The 26,586-nt window shown below is 44.9% G+C and overlaps 1 protein-coding gene across 5 annotated transcripts in view; it reads right to left on the reverse strand.

Moving 5' to 3' along the window:
* LOC129707610 (voltage-dependent L-type calcium channel subunit beta-2-like) overlaps nucleotides 1-26,586 on the reverse strand; it is a 343,156-nt gene that overhangs the window by 89,223 nt on the left and 227,347 nt on the right. Inside the window, exon 1 of one of the 5 annotated variants that reach the window (XM_055652779.1) lies at nucleotides 14,453-14,594. The exons of the other annotated variants lie outside the window; for them this stretch is intronic. Within the exon in view, the coding sequence (XP_055508754.1) occupies nucleotides 14,453-14,485 (33 nt within the window). The 5' untranslated portion in view covers nucleotides 14,486-14,594. Of the gene's footprint in view, nucleotides 1-14,452; nucleotides 14,595-26,586 lie in introns of those variants that run through there. 5 annotated transcript variants of the gene reach the window in all.

Consider the following 26,586-nt stretch of genomic DNA (forward strand, 5'->3'; position numbering starts at 1 on the left):
TTATTTTATTTTATGTGCTGTACCTTTCTTTGACTCTTCAGTCTGACAAGTCCACACCAAGCCTAAACCACGAAGCTTAAATTCACATCCTCCCAGATTCAACAGGGAGGCCCAGCGGCACAGTTGCTGCATTACTGCGTCAGGGACCTGGATTTGATCCTGACTAAGGGTGCTGTCTGTGCGGAGTTTGTACGTTCTCCCTGTGAACGTGAGGGTTTTCTCCGTGTCCTCCAGTTTCCTCCCACATTCCAAAGATTCCAAAGACATTGGCTTCTGTGTGTTGTCCCTAGTGTCGAGGATAGAACTGGTCTATGGGTGATCATGGTTGGCATATACTCGATCAGCCATAGGGCCCGTTTCCATACCATATCTTTAAACACTCACCTCTACACTAGGAGCAATTTAGAGTGGCCAGTTAACCTACCAACCTACATATTGAGGATGTGGGAGGAAGCTGTAGCATCAGGGGGCAGACCTGTGTGGTCACAGAGACAATGGGCAAACTCCACACACGCAGCACCTGAGGTCAGGGTTGCTCCTGGGTCTCTGTGAGACAGTGGTTCTACTAGCTGTGCTACGGTGCCACCAATGTTTCCAGCAGTTTCTTTTTTATCACTGACTGAATGCTAATGTTTTAGGCATGGCTCAATTGTTAGAAACTGGAAATAATATGCTGATAATATCAGCTTGCCAGACTCAAAGCTTGTTGAGATTTTCCGTTTAGTTTAGAGATATGGCATGGAAACAGGCCCTTCAGCCCACCGAGTTCACGCCAACCATTAATAACCCATTCACACTCGTTATCCCATACACACTCGGGGTGATTATAATTTACAATTAATCTACAAACCCATGTGTCTTTGGTATGTGGGAGGAATCCCATGCAGTCACAGTGACAATATGCATACTCAACTCAGACATGACCCGAGGTCAGGATCGAACCCTGGTCTCTGGAGCTGTGAGGCAGCAACTTTATCATGGCACCACCATGCCGAGATGTTGAGGATGGTTCACACCATTAATCAATTTTGCACAGATTGCTTATGTTCATCTCAAGATAAAAATCTCTGACTTAATCACAGTTTTATTTGAGCATTGCTGCCTACATCCCTTGTTTCAAAACCTAACCATCTAAATAATCCACCTTGGCGATAATGGACCTCACTGCTGAATATCCTGTTAAAATACATCCCTGGGCTCACACATGAAGAACTGTGGCATTGGCAAGGTTCCATGGTTTGGCCAACATCAGTAGAATTATTTTTCATCATATGCACTGGAAAAATACCAAAGGTGGAAATGTTATATCGGAAATGGCAGTACTTTCAACTGCATTTGGTATTGAGGGCACATGAGTGAAAGTACTTACACATTTTTGTCTTATTAAAATGGAAGTTAGATTGACACTGAGAAGGAGAATTGCAAATATATTAGCAACATTGGGGCTTTTGCAGGAGACAAATAATTTGGCTGTTTTTAAAATACAAGAAAACACTGTAAGATGTAACACACTTAGCTGAATTAGGTAGGAGATGTTTATATGAGTTTCCATGTTATTGCCTGCTGTTATTTGTATGCTCAGGTTATTTCCATTACTGAGTGGTAACAATCTCCTTTATTCACAATATGAAATTGCTATTTGAAGGTTAGCAAAATAAAATATATCATATATATATATTTAAATTGTGGCTGCTAAACCATATAAACAATATAACCATATAACCATATACAATACAGCATTGTGGCAGGCCATCTCGGCCCTACAATGCCGGGTTTTTTTTCCCCTTAGTCCCCACCTGCCTACTCATACCATAACCCTCCATTCCTTCCCATCCATATGCCATCCAATTTATTTTTAAATTTCCAATGAACCTGCCTCCACCACTTCCACATAAACAATGGGTAATATCAAAGTGCACCCAATCCCAGCCTACTATAGTGCATCCCTACTATGTTCCCTCAGTTATGGGGAGTCAGTAGAAGAGGCAGTGATTTCAATATATCCAGCCACCTATCTGCTTTAATATTAACTGAACCTATTAAATTGTGGTTCAGTCGATGTTAAAATAAATGTCTTGAGGAAGTGGTTTGACTTTCTAATGTTGGTAATAATCATTGCCTGGGACTTGTATTGAATGAATGCTGCGTGCCAGGGTTTGGTGGTGGAATTTTAATCTAGTTTAGTTTAGTTTATAATTGTCACATGCGACACACAGTGAAAAAGTTATTTTGTGTGCTCTCCAGTCAAATCTTACTCTATGTGGCTGCAATCATACAAAGGCAAAAGTGAGCAACAGCGCAGAAATAGTTGGCAAGTTCGAACACCCTCTGTTGCAACCATCCTGCAACGTTCAAGTCTCAAGTCTCCGAAAATATTAGGTCTGAATTTAATCTAAGGAGATATGCCTTTCTTATGTTCTCATTTTTCAAGGTCCGGGGCCTTAATGCAGCTAAGGTTGCTTCATTATCTAGAAACAAGGAACTGCAGATGCTGGTTAAAACACAAAAGAACACAAGTGCTGGAGTAACTCAGCAGGTCAGGCAGCATCCCTGGAGAATATAGATAGGAGTTGTTTCGGACTTGTGCCAAGTGTCACTGGAGGCAAGTATCGCTGCTCCCCATCTCTGATTCCTGCTTTCCAACTCGACAACCATGTTTTGACCTGGACTCACTACCACAGCCACGTGTGTTTCTTCCACACTTCTTCACTCTTGACAGGTCAAGATGAAGCAACTTGAAGTAGCTTGGCCTAGGACTGAGGAACTCCAGCAACACCCTCTCTCACCGAGGCGTCTCGACCCGAAACATCACCCATTCCTTTTCTCCAGAGATGCTGCTTGACCTACTGAGTTACTCCAGCACATTGGGTCTATGCTCCAGAGAGAACCTGGGGCAGAAAGAATTGTCCTACAGCAACCACAGCCTTTGAGCTAGTCAGGATCAACCGGTGGAGTCTTTTCCTGGATTCCCATTGACTTCAAGTCATTAACGCTCCCTCCTGACAACCATGGTCAAACACTGGCATTTACTCTCACATCATCTCAGAAATTTGCCGCTTTCATCGCTGTTCCCAACAAAGGTTGTAAAAGGATATGCGACCAAGAGGGCCAGATGATGCAACACAAATTGTTCACATACACAAATAAAAGGTTATTGATTCAGAGTAACAACTCCCCTGAGGGAATGATCTGCGAACAAACTCTGGAATGTTCAGACAAACGATACATTTAATGCTTAGATGAAGGAGCAGAACAAGAAATGGTCAAACGGGCTCTCCCTATGTATTGAATTTACAGAGGGAAAGTTCTGTACAATGTTTGCGAAGTCACCGTTAGTTACAAGAAAACTGAAGTATTCATACGCCCCTGTATCTGGCCTGATGATATAATCACAGACCAGATTCCCCTTTGTTTCCACACTCCCACCTTTCTAATAAGACTAGAGGGTCCATCAAGGTGCATCAGGTGTTCAATCATATCCATCTATAGGGTGATTTCACGAAAGGTCACTGGAGCGTAGATCCGCACCCACGTGACCGAAAATCTGAAGTGGAGTACATGCAATACATCCGGTACATGTTAGTGAATGGGAAAACACGCACTTTCACACCCGTTAAAAACATCGAAAACGGCCAGTTTTTGAGCTGCAATTTACTGTGCCAGTCGGGGTGACCGTGAGGCACAGCTACCTAGATTTACAGTCCAAAAAAAAGATAGAAACTAAGGTAAATTCAAGAGGGAGCTGAAGGTGCAAATCCAGCGGAAATGACCAGCGGACATTTGCCGTGGAGATTTAAAGATCCAAAATATCGGGAATTATCGCGTTTGCTCGCTGCATTTCATCAAAAGTAAGGCATTATTGACTTTTTTATCTTTATTCATTTGTTATATGAAAAGTTTTAAAAGTGAAAAATCCCTCAGTAAAATTGCAAAATCGCCCATGGTTCTCAGGTGGGTTTTAACATGCAAAATGAAAACGCATTGATAGTTTACGATTATTTAAATGGTAAATGTAGCTTCAGAAGCGTTTTCATTTTGCATGTTAAAACGTTCCATTGTATCATTTCAGGGATTTATAATTATGCGTCAGTCACTGTTGTGACCGACTGAATTACTTGGGAGGTTCTGGAAGTTCATGCCTCACACTTTGAGCAATGAACAGTTTCTGGAAAGTGAAAGTCAAAATGATGAATGCAATCTCCTTCGGACATTTTAAAGAATACCATCCTCATGAGGGTTCCACTCCCAGTAAACCCTACATTATAGGGTTACACTCACAAATAGCTATACAGTAAGCTCTAATACACTTTAGCATAAGTTAATACTGATTGTTTTAGAAAACAAATTTAAGTTAACACTGTAACTTAAGCAGTACATTATTATAGCTTAAATTATCTTCAGCTGAGGGAACATAGAAAATAGGTGCAGGAGTAGGCCATTCGGCCCTTCGAGCCTGTGCCGCCATTCAATATGATCGTGGCTGATCATCCAACTCAGTATCCTGTACCTGCCTTCTCTCCATACCCCCGATCCCTTTAGCCACAAGGGCCACATCTAACTCCCTCTTAAATATAGCCAATGAACTGGCCTCAACTACCCTCTGTGGCAGAGAATTTAAGCTATAATACTGAAAATATATTTTCATCAATACCTCAAAAGTATAGGGCTGAGGATAAATGTTCAGAGCAAAATAAGCAGGAGGGTTCAATGGTGCTTAATGTCATGTGTGCACTGCACCGTGAAATTCCATTTTGCATAGGCACAAGCAAGGTCACTCTGGCACCTCTGTTAAAAAAAAAGCCAAATTAAACAGCGGGGAATTTTAACCAGCGGGGAATTTCCCAGCGGATTTTAACACTGATTATCTGTTCATTAACACAATGGTTGTGAAATGTTCCAGTGCTCACTGGGTAAATTAATAACTGAGCTGGTTCAGTGCCAATGGAGCGTTACCTGATACTTTGTCGTGATAAGAGCGATACATAGAGACCCGTTTGTAACATCCAAATAGATGCCAGCACTCTGTATATTCCACCTCCACCTGTAACTCCTGGAGGCAATAGACAATAGGTGCAGGTGTAGGCCATTCGGCCCTTCGAGCCAGCACCGCCATTTAATGTGATCATGGCTGATCACCCCCAATCAGTACCCCGTTCCTGCCTTCTCCCCATATCCCCTGACTCCACCTGACCTGTGTCCGCGGGAGACCCCCACACAAAACCCCCCAACCGCAGCATATAGATCCCCGCACCCCAACACACACACACATACCCCACCACCTCTCCACCCACGTCCAGCTTCCCTCACCACAGACCTCCCCCCCCCCTACCCTCACCACCCCTCCCGCACCAGGACCACAAGAGTTGCTTCAGGCACCCACACACGTCACACCTGACCCTCTGTGGAAATTACTGTGAAATAAAGGGGAAATCCTTTAAAAACCGATTTGAGAAGAACTTTTTTCACGCAGAAAGTGGTGAATCTCTGATTACTCTCTTTTTCTTTACTTGCTTGAGGCCAATTCATTTTCTATATTTAAGAGGGAGTTAGATGCAACCTTGCAATAAGGGGATCAGGGGTTATGGAAGTAGGCAGTATTATATGTTGGATGATCAGCCATGTCATAGAATGGCGGTGCAGGCTCGAAGGTAGTGAAATGGCCTACTCCTGCACCTAATTTCTATGTTTCTATGTTTCTAACTTCTCATTGATGGCATTTGGTAAGCAGGTAATTACTTGTAAATTGGTAAAATACATGATTACTGTCTTTTTCTTTACTTGCTTGATAATTATATTTCATGATAATTAGTGAATGCAACCGTGCAATATTTTGTCACGTTATTAAAGTAAGTATTATATGTTTTATTGTACTAGTTGTACACTGGGATGTAGTGAAAGGCTATAATTTTGTTTGACCCTCTTGGGAGACTAGCTTGCCCCCCCCCCCCGCCCCCTCCCACCAAGCAAAACCTGAAATGACGCCCCTATTTGATGGCTCCGCCACTTAAAAAATTAGCATAGAAACAGAGAAACATAGAAAATAGGTGCAGGAGTAGGCCACTCGGCCCTTCTAGCCTGCACCACCATTCAATATGATCATGGCTGATCATCCAACTCAGTATCCTGTGCCTGTTTTCTCTCCATACCCCCTGATCCCTTTAGCCACAAGGGCCACATCTAACTCCCTCTTAAATATAGCCAATGAACTGGCCTCAACTACATTCTGTGGCAGAGAATTCCAGAGATTCACCGCTCTCTGTGTAAAAAATGTCTTTCTCATCACAGTCCTAAAAGATTTCCCCTTTTTCCTTAAACTGTGACCCCTTGTTCTGGACTTCCCCAACATCGGGAACAATCTTCCTGCATCTAGCCTGTCCAACCCCCCAAGATTCTGTAAGTTTTTATAAGATCCCCCCTCAATCTTCTAAATTCTAGCGAGTACAAGCCGAGTCTATCCGGTGTTTCTTCATATGAAAGTCCTGATATCCTAGCACTGCAACACTGGGCACAAGCCCCATATTTTGACGCCATTAACAAAAAGGCCAAAGTGTGGTCCACATGCTCGATGTTTTGTAATGGCTCCCGATCCAGGTAAACCCATGCTGATTCAGGGCTTCCTGCGTCTGCTTGGCCTGTTAATCCAACGTCCCTCAACTCGCTCAACTGCCTCTGTGTCCAGGGGGTGCCTCTTGCAGCTGACCTTGAAGGCAATCCTTCCTTGAACCTCTCCTACTGGCCCACTCCTCTCACCAGCACCTCCCTCCTCTTCGACTCTCCCGTTTTCGGGCCAGAGCTCAGCGGCTTCCGCGCTTCCCCCCCCTGCAGGCCACAGCCCGCAGAGTCTTTCTTCACAGCGGCGATCCAGGCCAGCAGACGCGTGTGGCCACAGGCAGCCCACTGGGTCATCCTACATCCGGCCACTGGGTCTCATGGATAGGAGGCACATGGCATATTCCCGGCTCCGTGGCACATTCTGGGGACCTTCTGCAGCCGCGCGGTGGATCCCGGGAGTCTTCTACCTTCTTACTGGAGCACTGTGTCAATCTCGTTCCCGTCAGCTCCCAGCGCAACACAGTTGGACAATGTTTAGTGTTTTTCCTGCAACCTCCATTGCGGCAATCGTCTATTTCAATACAAAAAGACTGTGGGGCTGTGCATCTGAACAACACAGAGCAGGAAAACACTGTGTGCCAAATTCACTGATTGTTTTTTAATAGATGCTTAGAAAATCTGGCAGGTCACTATCTCGAGCGCAGATCTCTGAAAAAAATTGCTCCCATCCTTTTGCAACAGTACTGTTTTTCATCAATGCTAGCATGGTAAAAAATAACATTTGCAGCATAAATATATAATTGAACTGTGTTTCAAGTACACATTCAAGGCTGAGATGGTACTTTCTTGATCTTGAGAGAAATCAAGTTTTAGGATTAAACAGCTTCCTTGTTGCCACTTTTCCACCACCGTGACCTTGCTCCATCAAATTATCATTACATTGACTTAACTCTTGCATGCTTTCCTTGAGCAATCTCACCCATATGGAAACCAGGTTCCTCACCCGCTGAATTTCTCCAAAATTTTTGTCTACCTCCGATTATTCCAGCATTATGCAGTTCTTTCTTAAACATTTGGTCTACTCCACTGCAAAATCTCCTCAAGGTATGTCTACTTTGAAGAAGTTCTCCTCCTTCTTCTCTCCGAAGACAGTTTAGCAACATCCTCTCCTCCATAGATGCTGCCTCATCCGCTGAGTTTCTCCAGCATTTTTGTCTACCTTCGATTTTTCCAGCATCTGCAGTTCTTTCTTAAACAGTTTATTCCATAGATCAGCACTGCACAAATAGCTCAATGCAGCCACTTTTAAAAAGATGACCTATTAGCCCCCCTCCTCTATTTTCTCCCCATTGCTCTGCACTTATTTTTTCATTATTATTGAATCTGATTCCATTTCTCTTTAGAGTCATACAGTGTCAATATATTTCGAACAATATATCCTAGAACATCACTTCTGATTTCTCTTGTCAATTGCAGTCCCCATCATTTATATCATCCTGGGTATTTTTTGACAAATTAATAGCGGTGACATGGTGGTACAGCAGTAGAGTTGCTATCTTACAATGCCAGGGACCCGGGTTCGATCCTGACTATGGGTGCTGTCTGTACAGAGTTTGTACTTTCTGCCTGTGACCGCGTGGGTTTTCTCCAGGTGCTCGAGCTTCCTCCCACACTGATGTGCAGGTTTGTAGTTTGATTGGCTTCTGTAAACTGTTCTTAGTGCGTAGGATAGAACTAATGTCCAGGTGATTGCTGGTCGGTGTGGACTTGGTGGGTCAAAGGATTTCTAAATTAAACTAAACTAAAGGTCGAGGAGTTATTTACGTCAGAAGCTGTGTGAAGTCCATGCATTTTGAATGTGCCAGGAACAGTTGACTGAAGCTGCCAGAAGACTTCACATTCCATCTGTGAGAGTTGTTCACAGTGTTAACAGATGATAGCAATGTCAGGCAGTTTCGATCAGATGTTCATTAAATACAAATGATCTATATTTAAAGAAATCCAGATCTAATTCTGGATCAATCTGTTTGTCATCAACCACACTAATTTTTTTTTTAAACTAGATTTGAGATACTGGATTCTTTCCAGGGGATCATTTGAATTTAATCTATATTCGCACATGGTGGACAAATCACAAATGCACAAGTGTGCTTGCTACATATCATGGGACCCATACCCTAAATTCTGTGTCTTCTGATTAGTTTATCTCCTGTCAGTGGAGAGGTCATAAGGTCATAAGTGATAGGAGTAGAATTAGGCCATTCGGCCCATCAAGTCTTCCACCATTCAATCATGGCTGATCTATCTCTCCCTCCGAACCCCATTCTCATGCCTTCTCCCCATAACCTCTGACACATGTACTAATCAAGGATCTATCTACCTCTTCCTTAAAAACTATCAACTGGCAGCCTCCCCAGCCTTCTGTGGCAGTTCTCTAAAGAGCTTACCCTTATGTACTCTCACGAAAACCTTTCAGATTTTGAACTCCTTATGAAATTGTTCCTAAATCTTGCCTGCTTCGACTAGAAAATCCTTCAACTTCCTGGGTTCCTCATATATTCTACCGCATCCATCTTAAGTTTCTCAAATTGGTTCTCATTTTAAGTGTATTTTTTATTTCCAGCAGCTGAAGACAAGAAAAATATTTCATCAGTGTACGTCAATTGTACAGCCCTTTGTTACTACTCTTCAATAATACTCATGCAGCTTATACCCTGACTTTATAGTATCCACATGCACGATGAGAGCACAGGCAAGCTTGAATTGCCACTTCCAGCGATTCCGTTAGTATATGTACTTTATTCTTCTCCTTCTTCAGGATTCCCCTTGGATTCGAGGATGACTTGCTTTTTTCCAGTTTTGTGGGCTTTAAGATAACTGATGAGACCAACGTAGGAACAGGGCACCACAGTGGTTCAGCAGTAGAGTTGCTGCCTTATAGTGCAAGAGCCCCTGGTTCAATCCTGACTAAGGATGCTATCTGTAGAGAGTTTGTACATTGTCCATAAAGATCGCGGAGTCAAGGGATATGGGGAGAAGGCAGGAACGGGGTACTGATTGTGGATGATCAGCCATGATCACATTGAATGGCGGTGCTGGCTCGAGGGGTTGAATGGCCTACTCCTGCACCTATTGTCTATTATCTATTCTCCCTGTGACCGGGTGGTTTTTTTCTGGGTGCTTTGGTTTCCTCCCATACTACAGGTTTGTAGGTAAATTGGCTTTAGTTAATTGTAAAATAGTCCCATTCGTGTAGGATAGTGTTAGTGTACTGGGAGATCGCTGGTTGGCACTGACTCGGTAGGCTGAATAACTTGTTTCTGCGCTGTATCTCTAAAATAAACTGAAGACGCTTCCATAGATGGGTGGGAAGTTCAAGGCGAGTACGTGGTTTGTGAGGCACCATGCTCATTCCTCTATTTATACAGGGCTTCAGTCTGATCCCAACACATGGCCTCAAGGTTCACAATCCCATCGCAATTTTTTCGCTTCCACTTTGGGTGGTCCTTGATCTGGGAGGCCTGGCAATTAGTCAGAATTCATTTACAGGAAGGCTTTGGACACATCCTTGAAACTTCTATTCTTTTCACCTGGGAATCACTTTGTGCCAAAACTCAAAATGGATACCGTCAGAAGTCTGTTGTTAGGCATGCAGATAATGCGGCCTGTAATAACTGAGTGTAATTCGGTCATCCTTGTCTTAGTCATTGAACAGCAGTACTTGGACATCACTTGCATTCAGAGGGCAAGCTTCAACTCATCATCATCACCGAAGCAAAGAAGATGATGAACCTTAAACACAACATTCACAAAACAAACGGCTTCCACTATACAACACCACACTCGGACAATGAAGTGTCATGGTGTGATCCCGGACAATGTGGACCCTGTATGAAGGTGGATATCAAAGTTGACATTTACAATATCCTTCAGTGTACCAGCAGAGCCCTTGGCTGACTGGGAAAGGGTGCTTGAAGACTAAGATTTGGAACTGAAAGCACAGAACACTCATAATCCTGTTGCTCTATGCTAAATTAATGATTTCAACTGGGGAACCACAGTTATCACTGCTGCCTTGTACTTGGGAGGAAAGCTCAGTTCCCCCTATACTGCTATTAAAAATGCATATCATATGCTTGTCTATAAGTCAGGGCATCAAATATAAGAGTCAGGAAGTCATAATGCAGCTTCAAAGGAGTTGTTCAGACTGCACTTGGTGTGTTGCATCTAGTTCAGGTGTCAGAGAGTTACGGGGAGAAGGCAGGAGAATGAGGTTAGGAGGGAGAGATAGATCAGCCATGATTGAATGGCAGGATAGACTTGACGGGCCAAATGGCCTAATTCTACTCCTATTCCTTATGACATAACTCATTACAAGAAGGATGTGGAAGCATAGGAGGGAGTGCAGCAAAGGTTTACCAGAATGATTCCTGGATTAGAGGATATTGGCAAGAAAGAGAGAGTGGATAGACTTGGACTGTTATCTCTGGAACACCAGAGGTTGCACGGAGACCTGATAGAAGTACATAAAATTATGAGAGACTAAAATGGTGTTGGATACCAGATTGGGTGAGGAGGCAGATACATTAGATGCTTTAAGATAGCCACGTGGATTTGCAGGGAGTGAAGGGATATGGTTCATGTGCAGACATATCCGATTTGTTTATCTTGGCACCATGTTAAGCACAGGCTTTGTGTGCTGAAGGGCCTGTTCCTGTGCTGTACTGTTTTACATTCTAATAACCATATAACCATATAACAATTACAGCACGGAAACAGGCCATCTCGGCCCTACAAGTCCATGCCGAACAACTTTTTTTTCCCCTTAGTCCCATCTTAAAAAGAGCCTTTTCATAAAGATTGCAATGTGACCCGACAGTATTGGATCGAGTGCTGAGAATGTCCTGTCGATTCATAAATAATGGTCAATTGAGTCGCATACGAATTGCAGAAAATATATCCCTTCAGAAAACATTTGGTTTACGGACAACATATGGGAGAAAAAACTAGAAATAAAATCAATTTTTCCATCTTTACAAGAATCAAACTGCTGGAGAACTTCATAGGAAGGAACTGGAGATGGCGGTTTATACCAAAGATAGACACGAAATGCTGGAGTAACTAAGCGGGTCATGCAGCATCGAGGGAGAAAAGGAACAGGTGACTTTTCATGTCAGAACCCTTCTTCGGACTTCACACAGCCTGACCCGCTGAGTTGCTCCAGCACTTTGTGTCTATCTGTTGGTGAAACTCAACAAGTTAACATGCTTTCTTCCAATATTTACTAATTTGCCATGATATAGGTTTTGGACCAGAAAAGGTTGACTACCCCTTTGCCTCTACAGATGATGCTCGAACCCAAGTTCCTTCAACAGCTTGTTCTTTTGCTCCAGATCTCACCATTGGTCATTTAGAACGGAGACGAGGAAACACTTTTTCTCACAGAGAGTGGCGAGTCTGTGGAATTCTCTGCCTCAGAGGGTGGTGGAGGCAGGTTCTCTGGATGCTTACAAGAGAGAGCTAGATAGGGCTCTTAAAAATAGCGGAGTCAGGGGATATGGGGAGAAAGCAGGAACGGGGTACTGATTGGGGATGATCAGCCATGATCACATTGAATGGCGGTGCTGGTTCGAAGGGCCAAATGGCCTACACCTGCACCTATTGTCTATTGTCAATAGTCATGAAGGCACGCTAATGCCTCTACTTCCTCAGAAGACTGAAGAAATTCAGCACGCCTCCAAAGACTTTTACAAACTTCTGTGGATGCACATAGAAAGCATGCTGTCAGGGTGGTTGGTTTGGGCCATCACAGCTTGGTTTGGGACCAGCTCTGCCCAAGACTGCAAGGGTGTTGTAAATGTTGCCCAGTCCATCACACAGACCAGGCTCTCCACACTGACACACATTGCCAAGGAAAAGCAGTCAACATAATCAAAGAGTTTCATTGGGCAGAGGATACAGAAACTTGAAAGCGCCCACCGCCAGACTCAGGTACAGATTGTTCCCCTCTATTTTCAGGCTTCTGAATAGTCCTTCAATAAGCTAGGATACCGTCGGATCACCTCTACCCCAACGTGGACATTGGACTTTGTCTCTGGAACTTCACTGCAATGCTGAGACAATAGACAATAGGTGCAGGAGTAGGCCGTTCGGCCCTTCGAGCCTGCACCACCATTCAATGTGATCATGGCTGACCATCCCCAATCAGTACCCCGTTCCTGCCTTCTCCCCATATCATATAACCATATAACAATTACAGCACGGAAACAGGCCATCTCGACCCTTCTAGTCCGTGCCGAACACGTATTCTCCCCTAGTCCCATATACCTGCGCTCAGACCATAACCCTCCATTCCTTTCCCGTCCATATAACTATCCAATTTATTTTTTAATAATAAAAACGCACCTGCCTCCACCACCTTCACTGGAAGCTCATTCCACACAGCCACCACTCTCCGAGTAAAGAAGTTCCCCCTCATGTTACCCCTAAACTTCAGTCCCTTAATTCTCAAGTCATGTCCCCTTGTTTGAATCTTCCCTACTCTCAGTGGGAAAAGCTTATCCACGTCAACTCTGTCTATCCCTCTCATCATTTTAAAGACCTCTATCAAGTCCACCCTTAACCTTCTGAGCTCCAAAGAATAAAGCCCTAACTTGTTCAACCTTTCTCTGTAACTTAGTTGCTGAAACCCAGGCAACATTCTAGTAAATCTCAGGTACACAAAATTGCTGGAGAAACTCAGCGGGTGCAGCAGGATCTATGGAGCGAAGGAAATAGGCAACGTTTCGGGCCGAAACCCTTCGTCAGACTGATGGGGGGGGGGGGGGGGGGGAGAAGGAAGGAAAAAGGGAGGAGGAGGAGGAGCCCGAGGGGGGGGGGGAAGGGAGGAGGCAGCTCGAGGGTTAAGGAAGGGAAGGAGACAGCAAGGGCTAGCAAAATTGGTAGAATTCAACGTTAATGCCATCAGGACGCAAGCTACCCAGGCGGAATATGAGGTGCTGTTCCTCCAATTTCCGGTGTTGCTCACCTTTCTAGTAAATCTCCCCTGACTCCGCTATTTTTAAGAGCCCTATCTAGCTCTGTCTTGAATCTGAGAATTATATTCCAGACTCTACATCTTCCCTTTTGCTCTACCGATTGTACTTCTGAGTGGCTTGATATCTATCAGTATCAGTGGTGAGTTGGAGCTTTACAATGCTAGAGACCCAGGTTCGATCCTGATCAAAGATACGGAGTTTGTTCTTTCGCCAGATTGCGTTTTTTTTTCTGCCCCTGATTCCAGCATCTATAATCTCTTGTGTCTACAAGTTACTGTTGAGTTCCCGTTTCACTTTAGATTTCAAAAATCCACAGTATTTATCTCATGCCTGGTATTTTTTTATTCAAGTTTTTTTTTGTGAAACATTTCTTAAACGCTTGTCGCCTTTATCTAACATAGTTGGGTGCAGAGTTTAAATAGAAAATGCTGGAGTTCCTCATCAGGTTAGGCATTTGTGCTCGAATCCGTTTTCTCCCGGGTATTCCAGCAGTTTCGGTTTTTATTGAGCTGTGCGCTCGGTTGTTTCCCCCCTAAATCAGCAGGTTGTGATTAAAACAAGAGTTATTGGGCGATTATCACTTAATCTCTCATCAATCACTTGAACAATTGCGTGTGCCTCCGGCGAGCCACCCTGGGATATAATGAAGGAGGAGAGCATATTGTGCCGACTACACCAAAGATCTTATAGCAGAGAGCTCTGCTATAGGATCTTTGGACTGCACCCGCTGAGTTTCTCCAGCATTTTTGTGTTCCTTGTGCAGACTCTGGCCGCTTCTCTATTCCAGAGCGGGACAGGGTCTGTGGTGCTCTCTTGAAGCTTGGACTTGCATTCCCTTCCCTGCCCTCCCTTCCCCTCCTTACCTCTTCGGGCTCCTCCCGGCCGTAGAGGTACATGTCCCCGCTGAGAGAGGTACGGCGTTCAACTCTCGGCTGCTTCCATGGGACAAGTTAGCGCAGACTGCACCGTCAACTTCTGCAGACGGGCAACGGGGAGGCGGCGCCAGTCTCGGCAGTGAGAAGGAGCGTTTCCACCCACCCACTCCAAACCCCCCCACCACACCCTGTTGGGCGGCGGCCCCAGCTTTAACTGGAGTGCCAGTCCGGCTGGGACTGAGGAAATGCACTCCCCGGCGCTGCCCTTAGGATGACCAGCCCCCGTCGTTCAACCTTGTCCCGGGACTTCAACACTAGCTACCCCCACCCCAACCACCGACTCCCGGCTTGACATACCCTGGCATTACCCTGGGCTTATTACATTCCGTGCCCTCGACGAGACCCCTTCCTTGTTACCCAACTCTGGCCCCTGCGGTTAAAGGAGTCAAAAGTTGACATTAGTTACCACAACAGCTAGACACGCATTATTTTGCACCAGGAATGCATGTGGGAAGCAACGTAAACGCTGATGGCAGCCTCTGATATCCGTCTCCTTTAGTCATGGCTTACAGTATGTGGTGGTATTTTTAGTTTAAGGAGATAATTCTATATATAGTAACTGCAATGGCCCAAGATCCTGAATCAGACCCAAGCAGTAATCATCAGTGTTCGGGTTGTTTCCACTCAAACACGCGCGAAACTTACCGCCAACGTGGTTATAAATGACAAATGAAAATAAAAGCCTTTGAATTTTTCATGATCTAAGTAATTGTAAAGAATACTTTCCCAAACAGCCTTTCTCATTCCACACACACACATCCCAGTATACACACACACACACAGGTCGGAGTTCTGGCTTGGTTACAGAGGATGTTTCCACTAGTGGGAGACTCTAGAACTAGAGGTCATAGCCTCAGAATTAAAGGACGCTCCTTTAGGAAGGAGATGAGAAGGAATTTCATTAGTCAGAGGGTGGACCACTGATGAATCTGTGGAATTCTTTGCGGAATTCCCTGCCACGGAGAGCAGTGGAGGCCAAGTCACCGGATGGATTTAAGAGAGAGTTAGATAGAGCTCAATGGGCTAGTGGAATCAAGGGATATGGGGAGAAAGGCAGGCAAGGGCTATTGATTGGGAACGATCAGCCATGATCACAATGAATGGTGGCGTTGGCTCGAAGGGCCGAATGGCCTCCTCCTGCACCTATTTTCTATGTTTCTATGTTCCTAAGGCTGTGGAGGCCAAGACAATGGATATTTTTAAAGGGAGATAGACAGGTGTCAGGGGTTATGGGGAGAAGGCAGGAGGATTTCTCTGCCACAGAAGGTAGTTGAGGCCAGTTCATTGGCTATATTTAAGAGGGAGTTAGATGTGGCCCTTGTGGCTAAAGGGATCAGGGGGTATGGAGAGAAGACAGGTACAGGATACTGAGTTGGATGATCAGCCATGCTCATATTGAATGGCGGTGCAGGCTCGAAGGGCCGAATGGCCTACTCCTGCACCTAATTTCTATGTTTCTATTGAGTTACCAGGGAGAGATAGATCAGCCATATTGAATGCCAGAGTAGACTTGATGGGCCAAATGGTCTAATTCTCCTCCTATTACTAATCCGGTAGGCGGCGCGGCTCTGGCCAGCAGCGGCCTCTGCAGCCTGTCCGCGTTTTTATTATTTTCTGTCTGTGTTTTTATGTAGTGTTTGTTATTTATATGTTGGGGTGTGTGTGTGGGGGGGGGGGGTGGGGGGGGGGGGGAAACTTTTTGAATCTCTCCCTGCACTGGAGACCCGACCTTTTTCTCGTCGGGTCTCAGTCGTCGTTGAGGCCGTAACGAGGAGCGGCCTCCAACAGGAAGAGACCGGGCACTCAGGTGCCGACTCACCTCACTGTCACGGAGCTGGCCGAGTCCGGAGCGGGTGGAGGAGCGCTGCTGCTGCTGATGCTGTTGCTGCTGCTGCTGCTGATGCCGGAGAGTCGGAGGCTCTCTGCAGGTCTGTGGACGACGGCATCGGGAGCCCACGGCTCCCTGGGGGGAGACCGCTTTTCGGGGCTTCTGCGGCGGCGACTTCTCCCGCCCGAGTTGCGGGGTTGAAGAGCTCCTGGAGCGGGGCCTGACACCACTGCCCCGCGCGGCTGGAATGGCCGCGGACTTTGCGAGCGCACACCGGGGGCACCAACACCAAGACCCGGTGTGCGACCTCGCACCACCCGGCGTGGCTTTAATGGCCGCGGGACAATCGCCATCGCCAGCCGGGGGCTATGACTTTGACTCTGACATCGGGGGGGGGGGGGAGAGTGCAGTGGAGAGATAAGTTTATTTGGCCTTCCATCACAGTTATGTGATGGATGTTTATGTTAAATGTAATTATGTTGTGTCTGGGGTCTATTTGTGTGTTATGTATGCTGCAGAAACGGCATTTCGTTTGGACCTCCAGGGGTCCAAATGACAAATAAATTGATTCTGATTCTGATTCTGATGACCTAAAATGCACTAAATTCCCCAAGTCTTTCTCCAAAACTTTTCTGGGCGTGACATTGTGGTGTAAACCCCAAGAAATTTGGTGCTTAGCGTTCATAGTGTCCTTCCCCAGGGTAGGGAAGCCTATACCTAGTGGGGATAGGTTTAAGGCGAACAATATCCAGACAGATGGTGGTGTATAGATGGAAAAAGCTATAAGATGAAGTGGTAAAGGAAGTACAGTTAGGCAACATTAGGGCATGGACATATTTCAATGCTGTGTAGTTTCATGATTCTAGTGAGTTCAGACCTGACTTGACTGGGTGCTCACCTTTCACCCTATCAGCCGTCGCACACTGCAAATAATCCTCTGACATTTTCACCACCTCCGACGGGATCCCACCACTGGCCACATCTTCCCATCCCCACCCCTTTCTGCTTACTGCAGAGACTGTTCCCTTCGCAACTCCCTGGTTAACTCATCACCTCCCACCTAACCACCCTCTGCCACTGCAGGAAATCCAACACCTGTCCCAATATCTCCGCCCCTCACTCGACTCTTTCCAGAGACCCCGACAGTCCGTTCAGATAAGGCAGAGGTTCACTTGCATCTCCTCCAACCTCATCTACTGTATCCGCTGTTCCAGATATGGACTCCTGTATATTGGTGAGACCAAGCCCAGATTCGGTGATGGTTTCACTGAACACCTTCGCTCAGTCCACCTAAACCTACGTGATCTTCCAGTTGCCAAACACTTTAACTCCCCCTCCCATTCCCATACTGATCTTTCTGTCCTGAGCCTCCTCCATTATCAGAGTGCGACCAAACATAAATTGGAGGAACAGCATCTCATATTTCGCTTGGGTTGCTCACAACCCAACGGTATAATTCTTGATTTGTCTAACTTCAAGTAACCTTTGCATTCCCTCTACCTCTGTCCCTCCCCCATATTAGTCATCATACTAGTTTACTGTTGTCCTGTTGAGTCCTCTGTCTGTATACTCACTGTCACCTATCGCATAGCCAACAATGGCTAATTGTGTGCCCCACATTTCCAGATTATCATTTTTAGCATATCTTCCATTCATTTCTCCTAAGTACCATCTGTACCTCTCGTTCCCCTTTCACCTGACTCGCAGTCGAAAGATGGGTCTAGACCCAAAACGGTACCAATTCCTTTTCTCCAAAGGTTCTGCCTGACCCACTGAGTTTCTCCAGATTTTTGTGTCTGTCTTTAGTTTAAACCAGCATCTTCAGTTCCTCTCCACACAATTAGACTGGGTTTATATTCAGGAGAAATTACAGACAGTACTAAATATTTCTGAAATAGCAATTCACTTAGTATAAACAATTTAAATTAATGTTTTGAGGAATTTTTTCAAATGCATTCTTTCAAACAAACCTCTTATTCATTGCTGTCATATTCCTATGTAACTAAATGTGCAGATTTCAGTATTAACAGAATTAGCCATGGAAAGCAAAATCCATTGAACAATGCACAATCCAAAATTGGGAGACTACTGAGATTTAAGAAACATGAGGGGAATAATGTATAACTAAAAAGTAACGCTAAATTGAATCTCCCCAAAGCTTTTTATCCATGTATATTGGACTCCCGGTTGTCACTTTCCACATCAAAGGCAGACATCTCTTGTCCTCTCTTTCTATTCTCAGATATTTTTCCTTGTTTCTTCTGGACGTTAATGTTGCCTAGATGATTTTTTTGTTTGTGTTAATTTTGTCCCATCTGCATCCCTCATGAATGTTTTGTTCCTCAGCCAAAGCGGCTTTTATTGACATGGTGATCTTGAACAGGATCATGGAAGATGGTTTCACAAAAAGATCCAATAATATCCTGTGTAGGAAGGAACTGCAAGATGCTGGTTTAAACCAAAGGTAGACGACACCTGTCCCTATATAAAAGCTGGAGTAATTCAGTGGGTTCTGGAGAAAAGGAATAGGTGACATTTCAGGTCAAGACACTTCTTCGTTTTGGGTCGAGACTCTTCTTCAGACTGAAGAAGGGTCTTGACTCAAAATGTCACCTATTCCTTTTCCCCAGAGATGCTGTCTGACCTGTTGAGTTAGTCCAGGTTTTTGTGTCCAATAATATCCTTATCTCTTGTCCACTAATTATAGGAGCTGTTGGTTGGAGCACGACAGATAAGCAACCCAAATTTGACTTCCCATTCCAAAACCTAAGAGTTTCAGACAACCGTAGATTAGTACTTTGGCTTCTTTGCTTTTCCTTGACCAAGGGAATGTGTCTAATAATAACACATCTACTGTAGTGAGACCAAGCAGGTTGAGCAAAATATTCTTTATTAACGCTAAATAATGCTCGAACTACCGCGTACCTAGTCAAGAATTAACGATTAAAGTTCCTGTCGATGTGAGAAGCACCAACTACTGATTACTCTCAAAAGCCCGTAAATGAACCGCCGGTCACATGACAGTCCCGACCAATGACGAGGGTTCTGAATACCCAGCTTCACCACTAGGTGCTGCTACATTACGATTGGCTAAACTCTGATCAGATAATGCAGCCTGTAAAAGTTGGAGCCCTTGCATTACAACTGGCGCCTGGATAAACTTGATGGCCACTATTCTACTAATTGCAAAGTTAGTGACTTTCCTTAAACTCACCTTAAACCTTCCGCTCGGTCTAACTAAACCCGACACTCGGTTTAAGAAAAATTTGGTATTCTGGTAGCGAGGTTTAGTTAACCGCCCTCTGAAGCAGAGAATTCCATTGCCTTACAACTCTCTGTGCGAAAAAGTGTTTCCTTATCTCTGTTCTAAATGCCTTACCCTTTATTCTTAAACTGTGGCCCATGGTTCTGGAGTCCCTAAAAATCTGGAACACATTTCCTGCCTCTAGCGTGTCCAAACCTTAATAATCTGGTTTCAATAAGAATCCCTCTCATCCTCCTAAATTCCAGAGTATACAAGCCCAGCCGCTCCATTCTCTCAGCATATGACAGTCCCGCCATCCTGGGAATTAACCTTGTGAACCTACTCTGCACTCCCTCAATAGCAAGAATGTCCTTCCTCAAATTAGGGGATCTAAAACTACACACAATAAGACGGCAAAAAAACAGTGTACAGTAAGTCCTTTAAAAGAGAGGGGGCAGAAGGTGGGAGAAGGAGTGGAGACAACTTTTCAGAAGTCAAAGATACACGGCTGTGAAGCTCGGCGTACATTTAACATTACCGGTCGGTTATTCTTGGTTCTGAAAACTACTGCTGACCTTTTTTTTCCCAAAGCGCCAATGAAATTAGATAGAATCAGCACCAGCTACAACCTATGAGAACCTCAGAGAACCTTCGACCTCCTGGCAACCCATTAGGACCTCCTGGCGACCCACCTTATGAGAATTCTCGCTACTCTTCATGGTGGCTTAATTCTAGTCGCCGTTAATTTTTCAACATGTTGAAAAATTTGCGGCGACCATAATGAGGCCGTGACTAGTTCCCAGAATGCAGAAACTCCTCACGACCATGAAGGCAACTCCCCGGCAACTACCTGTGAACATGTGGCGACCATGTGGCGACTGCATAGTCTCCTGCAATTGCCTGAAAAATCGTCTAAGTGAGACAGGCCCATAAGTCTGCCTTTTAATGACAGTCTCCACACCACTGGAGACACAAGAAACTGCAGATGTTGAAATCCTGAGCAAAAAACAAACTGCCGGAGGAATTTAGCAGGTTGGGCAGCACCTGCAGAGAGAAATGGACAGTTAACCTTTTAGGTTGGGAGCCTTCTTCAAAACTCAAGAATTTAAGTTACGGACTTGATAAAGGGTCCTGACCAAAAATGTTATGTTTCCATCACGGTCTGAAGAAGGGTTTCTCTCTGCAGATGCTGCATGATCCACTGGGTCCCTTATGCTTCAGTCCACTGAGTCCCTTATGCTTCAGTCAATGATGTATTGGATTTAACCTTTGAACATGCATGCACACAAGTGTCATCTGCATACCACAGCTCGCAAACAAAGGTTGGAGTTACGTTGGTTTTGCAATGGAGGTGACATCATTTCTTATCCATACTGAAGATTAGTTCTTCTCCATGAGGAAGTTTGATGGATATGAGGCACGGTATTTCAGCATTCAATGTGATTATGGATGATCATCCACAATCAGTACCCTGTTCCTGCCTTCTCTCCATATTCCTTAACTCTGCTATCCCTAAGAGCTCTATCTAACTCTCTCTTGAAAGCATCCAGAGAACCAGCCTCCAATGCTCACCGAGGCAGAGAATTCCACAGATTCACACCTCTCTGGGTAAAAAAGTTTGGCCTCATCTCCGTTCTAAATGGCCTACCCCTTATTCTTAAACTGTGGCTCCTGGTTCAGTACTCCCCCAACACCGGGAACATGTTTCCTGCCTCTAGCATGTCCAATCCTATAATAATCTTATATAAGATTCAATAAGAGTCCCTCTCATCCTTCGAAATTCCAGAATATACAAGCCCAGCCGCTCCATTCTATCAACATATGACAGTCCTGCCATCCCGGGAATTAACCTACGCTGCACTCCCTCAATAGCAAGAATGTCCTTCCTCAAATTTGGTGATCAAAACTGCACACAATACTTCAGGTGTGGTCTCACTAGGGCCCTGTACAACTGCAGATGGACCTCTTTGCTCCAATATTCAACTCCTCTTGTTATGAAGGCCAACATGCCATTAGCTTTCATCACTGCATGCTTACTTTCAGTGAGTGATAAACAAGGACCCCCAGATCTCTTTGTACTTCCCTATATCCCAACTTGTCACCATTCAGGTAATAATCTGCCTTCCTGTTTTTTGCCACCAAAGTGGATAACCTCATACTTATCCCCATTAAACTGCATCTGCCATGCATCAGCCCACTCACCCAACCTGTCCATGTCACCCTGCATTCTCATAGTATCCTCCTCACCGTTCACACTGCCACCCAGCTTTGTGTCATCTGTCAATTTGCTGATGTTACTTTGAATCCCTTCATCTAAATCATCAATGCATATTGTAAATAGCTGCGGTCCCGGCACCGAGCCTTGCGGTATCCCACTAGTCACTGCCTGCCATTCTGAAAGGGACCCATTAATTCCTACTCTTTGTTTCCTGTCTGCCAACCAATTTTTTATCCATGTCAATGCCCTACCCCCAATAACATGTGCCCTAATTTTGGCCACTACTCTCCTATGTGGGGCCTTATGTCAAAGATCCAGCATTATGCTGTAGAATGTCCACCAATGACCAGGGTGTATAACGTTTTCCACTGGCTTCACAATTGCTAGGTTCCAGTCATTTCTATGTTTCTATTTCCTTGTGGCTATCAGTGCATCTACTTGATTGCTTGGCAATGATCTACTGTATACCTTATCGCATCTTACCCATTAGAGTTTGAGAGATCTTTGGTAATGTTTGCATTCCATAAGGCGAGTTTTTTGCATGAATAAAAGCACTAATGGTATTTATTGTCAAATATCCTTGACTCCATGTCTTCACGTCAAATTGAGCATACGTGTGCTGTTCACTGCCAATTGTCTTATTTGTTGTCATCTTGAAATCAACACGGTCAAATAATTTTCTCTGTTGTCGGCACTGCTACAATTCTTGTCACTCTGGTACCTTTACTAAAACTGCACATCACAATTTCTGATTTGTCTAACTCTTCCTCTTCCTCCATCCAGTTTTCATGCATGTGGGATAGATTAAGGCTTACAGTCGAGTCCAGAATGTCTAATTGTCATATACACCAGAAATGGAACAATGCAATGCAGGAGGAAGAAAGGAAGAGGAGGAGCCAGAGGGTTGAGGGAGAGCTGAGAAGTGGAGGAGACAGCAAGTGCTACTGGTAATTGTAGGAGTCAATGTTCAGGCTACCGGGATGCAGACTGCCCAAGTGAGGTGCTGCTCCTCCAATTTCCGGTGGTGCTCACTCTGGCCATGGAGGAGACCCAGGACAGAGAGGTCGGATTCGGAATGGGAGGGGGAAGTTGAAGCGCTGAGCCACAGGGAGATCAGGTTGGTTAATATGGACCGAGCGGAGGTGTTCGGCGAAACGATTGCAAAGCCTACGCTTGGTCTCACCGATGTAGAGCAGCTGACATCTAGAGCAGTGGATGCAATAGATGAGGTTGGAGGAGGTGCAGGTGAACCTCTGTCGCACCTGGAACGACTGCTTGGGTCCTTGAATGGAGTCGACGGGGGAGGTAAAGCGACAAGTGTAGCATTTCTTGCGGCTGCAAGGGAAAGTGCCCGGGGAGGGGGTGGTGCGGGAGGGAAGCGATGAATTGATCAGGGAGTTACGGAGGGAGCGGTCTTTGCGGAAAGCAGACATGGGGGGGGAAGATGGAAAGATGTGGCGAGTGGTGGGGTCACGTTGGAGGTGGCGGAAATGGCGGAGGATTACTTGTTGTATGTGACGACTGGTGGGGTGGAAGGTGAGGACTAGGGGGACTCTGCCCTTGTTCCGAGTGGGGGGGATGGGGAGAGAGAGCAGTGTTGCGGGGTATTGAAGAGACCCTGGTGAGAGCCACATCTATGGTATATAGACAAGTACAGGGACCCAGGGAAATGTTTGAATCAGTCGGTTCAGCTCTCTAAATACGAGTGGCACAATGGCGCATCTGGTAGAGTTGCCGTCTCACAGCTTCAGAGATCTGGGTTCAATCCACACCTCGGGTGCTGACTTTGCACGTTCTCTGAAAATAGCGGCAAAACCTGGTGACCTGTCTCCGTGTACTATTCCTATACAGTGGTACTTAATCTAAGATTGTACATAAGTATAGTAATACTTTTACTGAAATATATGTAAAAAAAAGAATCTCACTCTGCCTTGGTACATGTGACAATAATGTACCATTGAACCATTAATCCCTGTGACCTCGTGCATTTCCTCTCACATCCCAAATATGGAAGATTTGGAGGTTATTTGGCCTCTGTGAATTAGTCCAGGTGTGTAGGAGGTGGATGCAAAATGGGATAACATGGAACTAGTGTGGATGGTTGATTGATGGTTGGTGTGGACTTGATGGGCCAAAGGACCTATTTCAATGCTGTATGTTCAAACAAATCTAAACCTCAATCATGTATAATCATACATGATTAACATATACATGCTGCATTTATATGCACCATATTACTCAACTAATTTATTGGGCTGTTATATTCCAATGGAGACTGATATTGTTCAAGTTTAGCATTACATGTATTCCTTTCCCTCCAATAATGATTCCCCAAACCCTTCAACTGGAATTCGGTATAATTTCTAATTCTTTCATGTCCGCTATTCATCATAATATCTGCCATACTTTCTAATTCATTGCTGAATCCTCATCAACCATTCCTATATTGGAGGCCAATAAATGAGGTCCTATTTTGCTAGAGAATATTTTTCGCTAAATTTAAGTGGCATTTTTTTCCTGAGAGTAGCAATCTGATAGGGTTAGATTTCTTGCTGACTTGCTCCCAGAGGTATCATTTGGAAACATGAGATAAGCAGGTGTAATGGTTTGATGAGGATCTACTATTCACATTTGCCCAGTTTCTATGGATTATCATTCAGGAAACGTGTCTCCCTCTCCCTCCCCCTCCCTCCCCCTCCTCCCTCCTCTTCCTCCCCCTCCTCCTCCTCCCCCCCAACAATTCTATTCAATCATTAATTTCTATTTTGATAAATATCGTGGTGTCGTTGTGTTATGCAGCACAAAAACAAGTCCTTCAGCCCAACCGAACCATGCTGGCCAAGATGCCCCACATAAGCTAAACCCCTTTCCCACATTTGGCCCATAAATGAATGCGTCTATTTGGCATAGACTTATAAATATTGACCTGTTGCTAATCTAACTCAATAAACTAAAATAATAATTAAATTATGAAAGGAAAAACTATCTGAATACCACATAACTGAGGGAAATCTGGCACATCAAAGTATAAAAATGTATAAGCTGGAAGCAAATCATTTTTCAGCTGTCTTCAACCTGAAATGTCATCTTGGTTTCTCTTTCCCCGGATACTATTGTACCTGATCTGCTGAATGCTTGCAGCATTTTGTTTCTATTTTAGTACTTGAAAGGCTGCACAGGAATCGAACCTTGACAGCTACATATGTTACTCATGAGTAGCCATCACTGAAACCTTATCTCAACCCACCCACCACTACATCTATTGTTAAACACACCTTTAAGCTATCTAACTCATTAGCATTGTCCAGTGCAAGTAGAGATTCAGGGATTATTCTCGAGATATGTACAAGAACTTATGTACAAATAATTCAAATACAACTGTTAAGGGCCTGTCCCACCAGCATGTGATTGCATGCATCTAGCGTGACCAAACGTGGTGGCTTGAGACGTACAGCCTCGCGGGGCCGGTCCCACTTCCAACCGCGGAGCCGTCTGGAGTTGTGCGGGGCTGGTCCCGACATCATACTCACCAATCAGCTGGGCAGGAAGCAGGCCGACTGAATTTGGACATCGCACAGCATCGGGCGGTTACGTCATCACGCAACGGCATGCCGGGTGGCAACGTCATCGCGCAAAGCCACGCGCTAGGCATCAAGACACTACGTCGTCAAGACACTGCGTACGTCGTCAAGATGCTGCATACGCCCGTCGAGACACTGCGTACGCCCGTTGAGGCGCTGCGTACGGCGTCGAGACACTGCGTACAGCGTCGAGACACTGCGTACGGTCTCAATGCGGCTGCGGGCCGACAGGCCGTTGTCGCACAGGATTTTTGGACAGTCAGTTTTTCGGAGCCCCGCGCGATGTCGGGACCAGCCCCGCACAACTCCATACGGCTCCGGCAATCGAAGTGGGACTGGCCCCGCGAGGCCATACGGGTCAAGCGACCACGTTAGATCGCGCTCGCCGCATGCAGTCGCAATCTGGTGGGATAGGCCCTTTACATTTTACTTTGCTACTTCGGCCATTTGTGTTTAAGGCTACCTCGGAAGTAGATCCATGCGCTCTTCTGAATAACTATATGTCTGTGCTAATTTACAAACAAGTTGTCTTGACAGTAAGCAGTGAAGAACCATTTTTAATTTATTTCAGCTACTGGGCAATTTTATGTCATAGTAAACTAGTGCGAGTGGGAAATGTCTTAAGACGCTTACATAATGGATCTCACATTTTTGTAATCACTTCAGAGAAGTCCATGTCTATTCAGTAACAAAACACTTAATAACCAGGAAATATTTACACTCTGTTTTCAATATTAACATTTGATCAGCAAAATACGTACGTGTACCTGCATAGAGCATAGAAAAGTACAGCCCACAATGTCTGTGCCAAAAATAATGCCAAGATAAACGAATTGCAGCTGCAAGCATCCCTCGTTTCTTTATGTATGCATGGACTTATCGAAAAGCTTCTTAAATGTCACCATCGTAGCTACCTGCACCACCATCCTTGAGAGTGCATTCCAGGCACCCACCACTCTTTGTGTTAAAAAATAAATTGCACCGTACATCTCCTTTAAGCTTTGTCCCTCTCACCTTAAAGTTATACCTGCTAATCTTTGGCATTTCCACCCTGGGAAAAAGGTTCTGACTGTCTCAAGTCTCCGCTTAATGCCAGAGACTGGAGACTGTCTCAAGTCTCTGGCATTCTAGAAAAAAATAATCCAAGTTTGTGAATATTATCTTAGAGTTTAGAAAAACAGCACAGAAACA

This window comes from Leucoraja erinacea, chromosome 2 (genome assembly GCF_028641065.1).
Source record: "Leucoraja erinacea ecotype New England chromosome 2, Leri_hhj_1, whole genome shotgun sequence".
Classification (NCBI taxonomy): Eukaryota; Metazoa; Chordata; class Chondrichthyes; order Rajiformes; family Rajidae; genus Leucoraja; species Leucoraja erinaceus.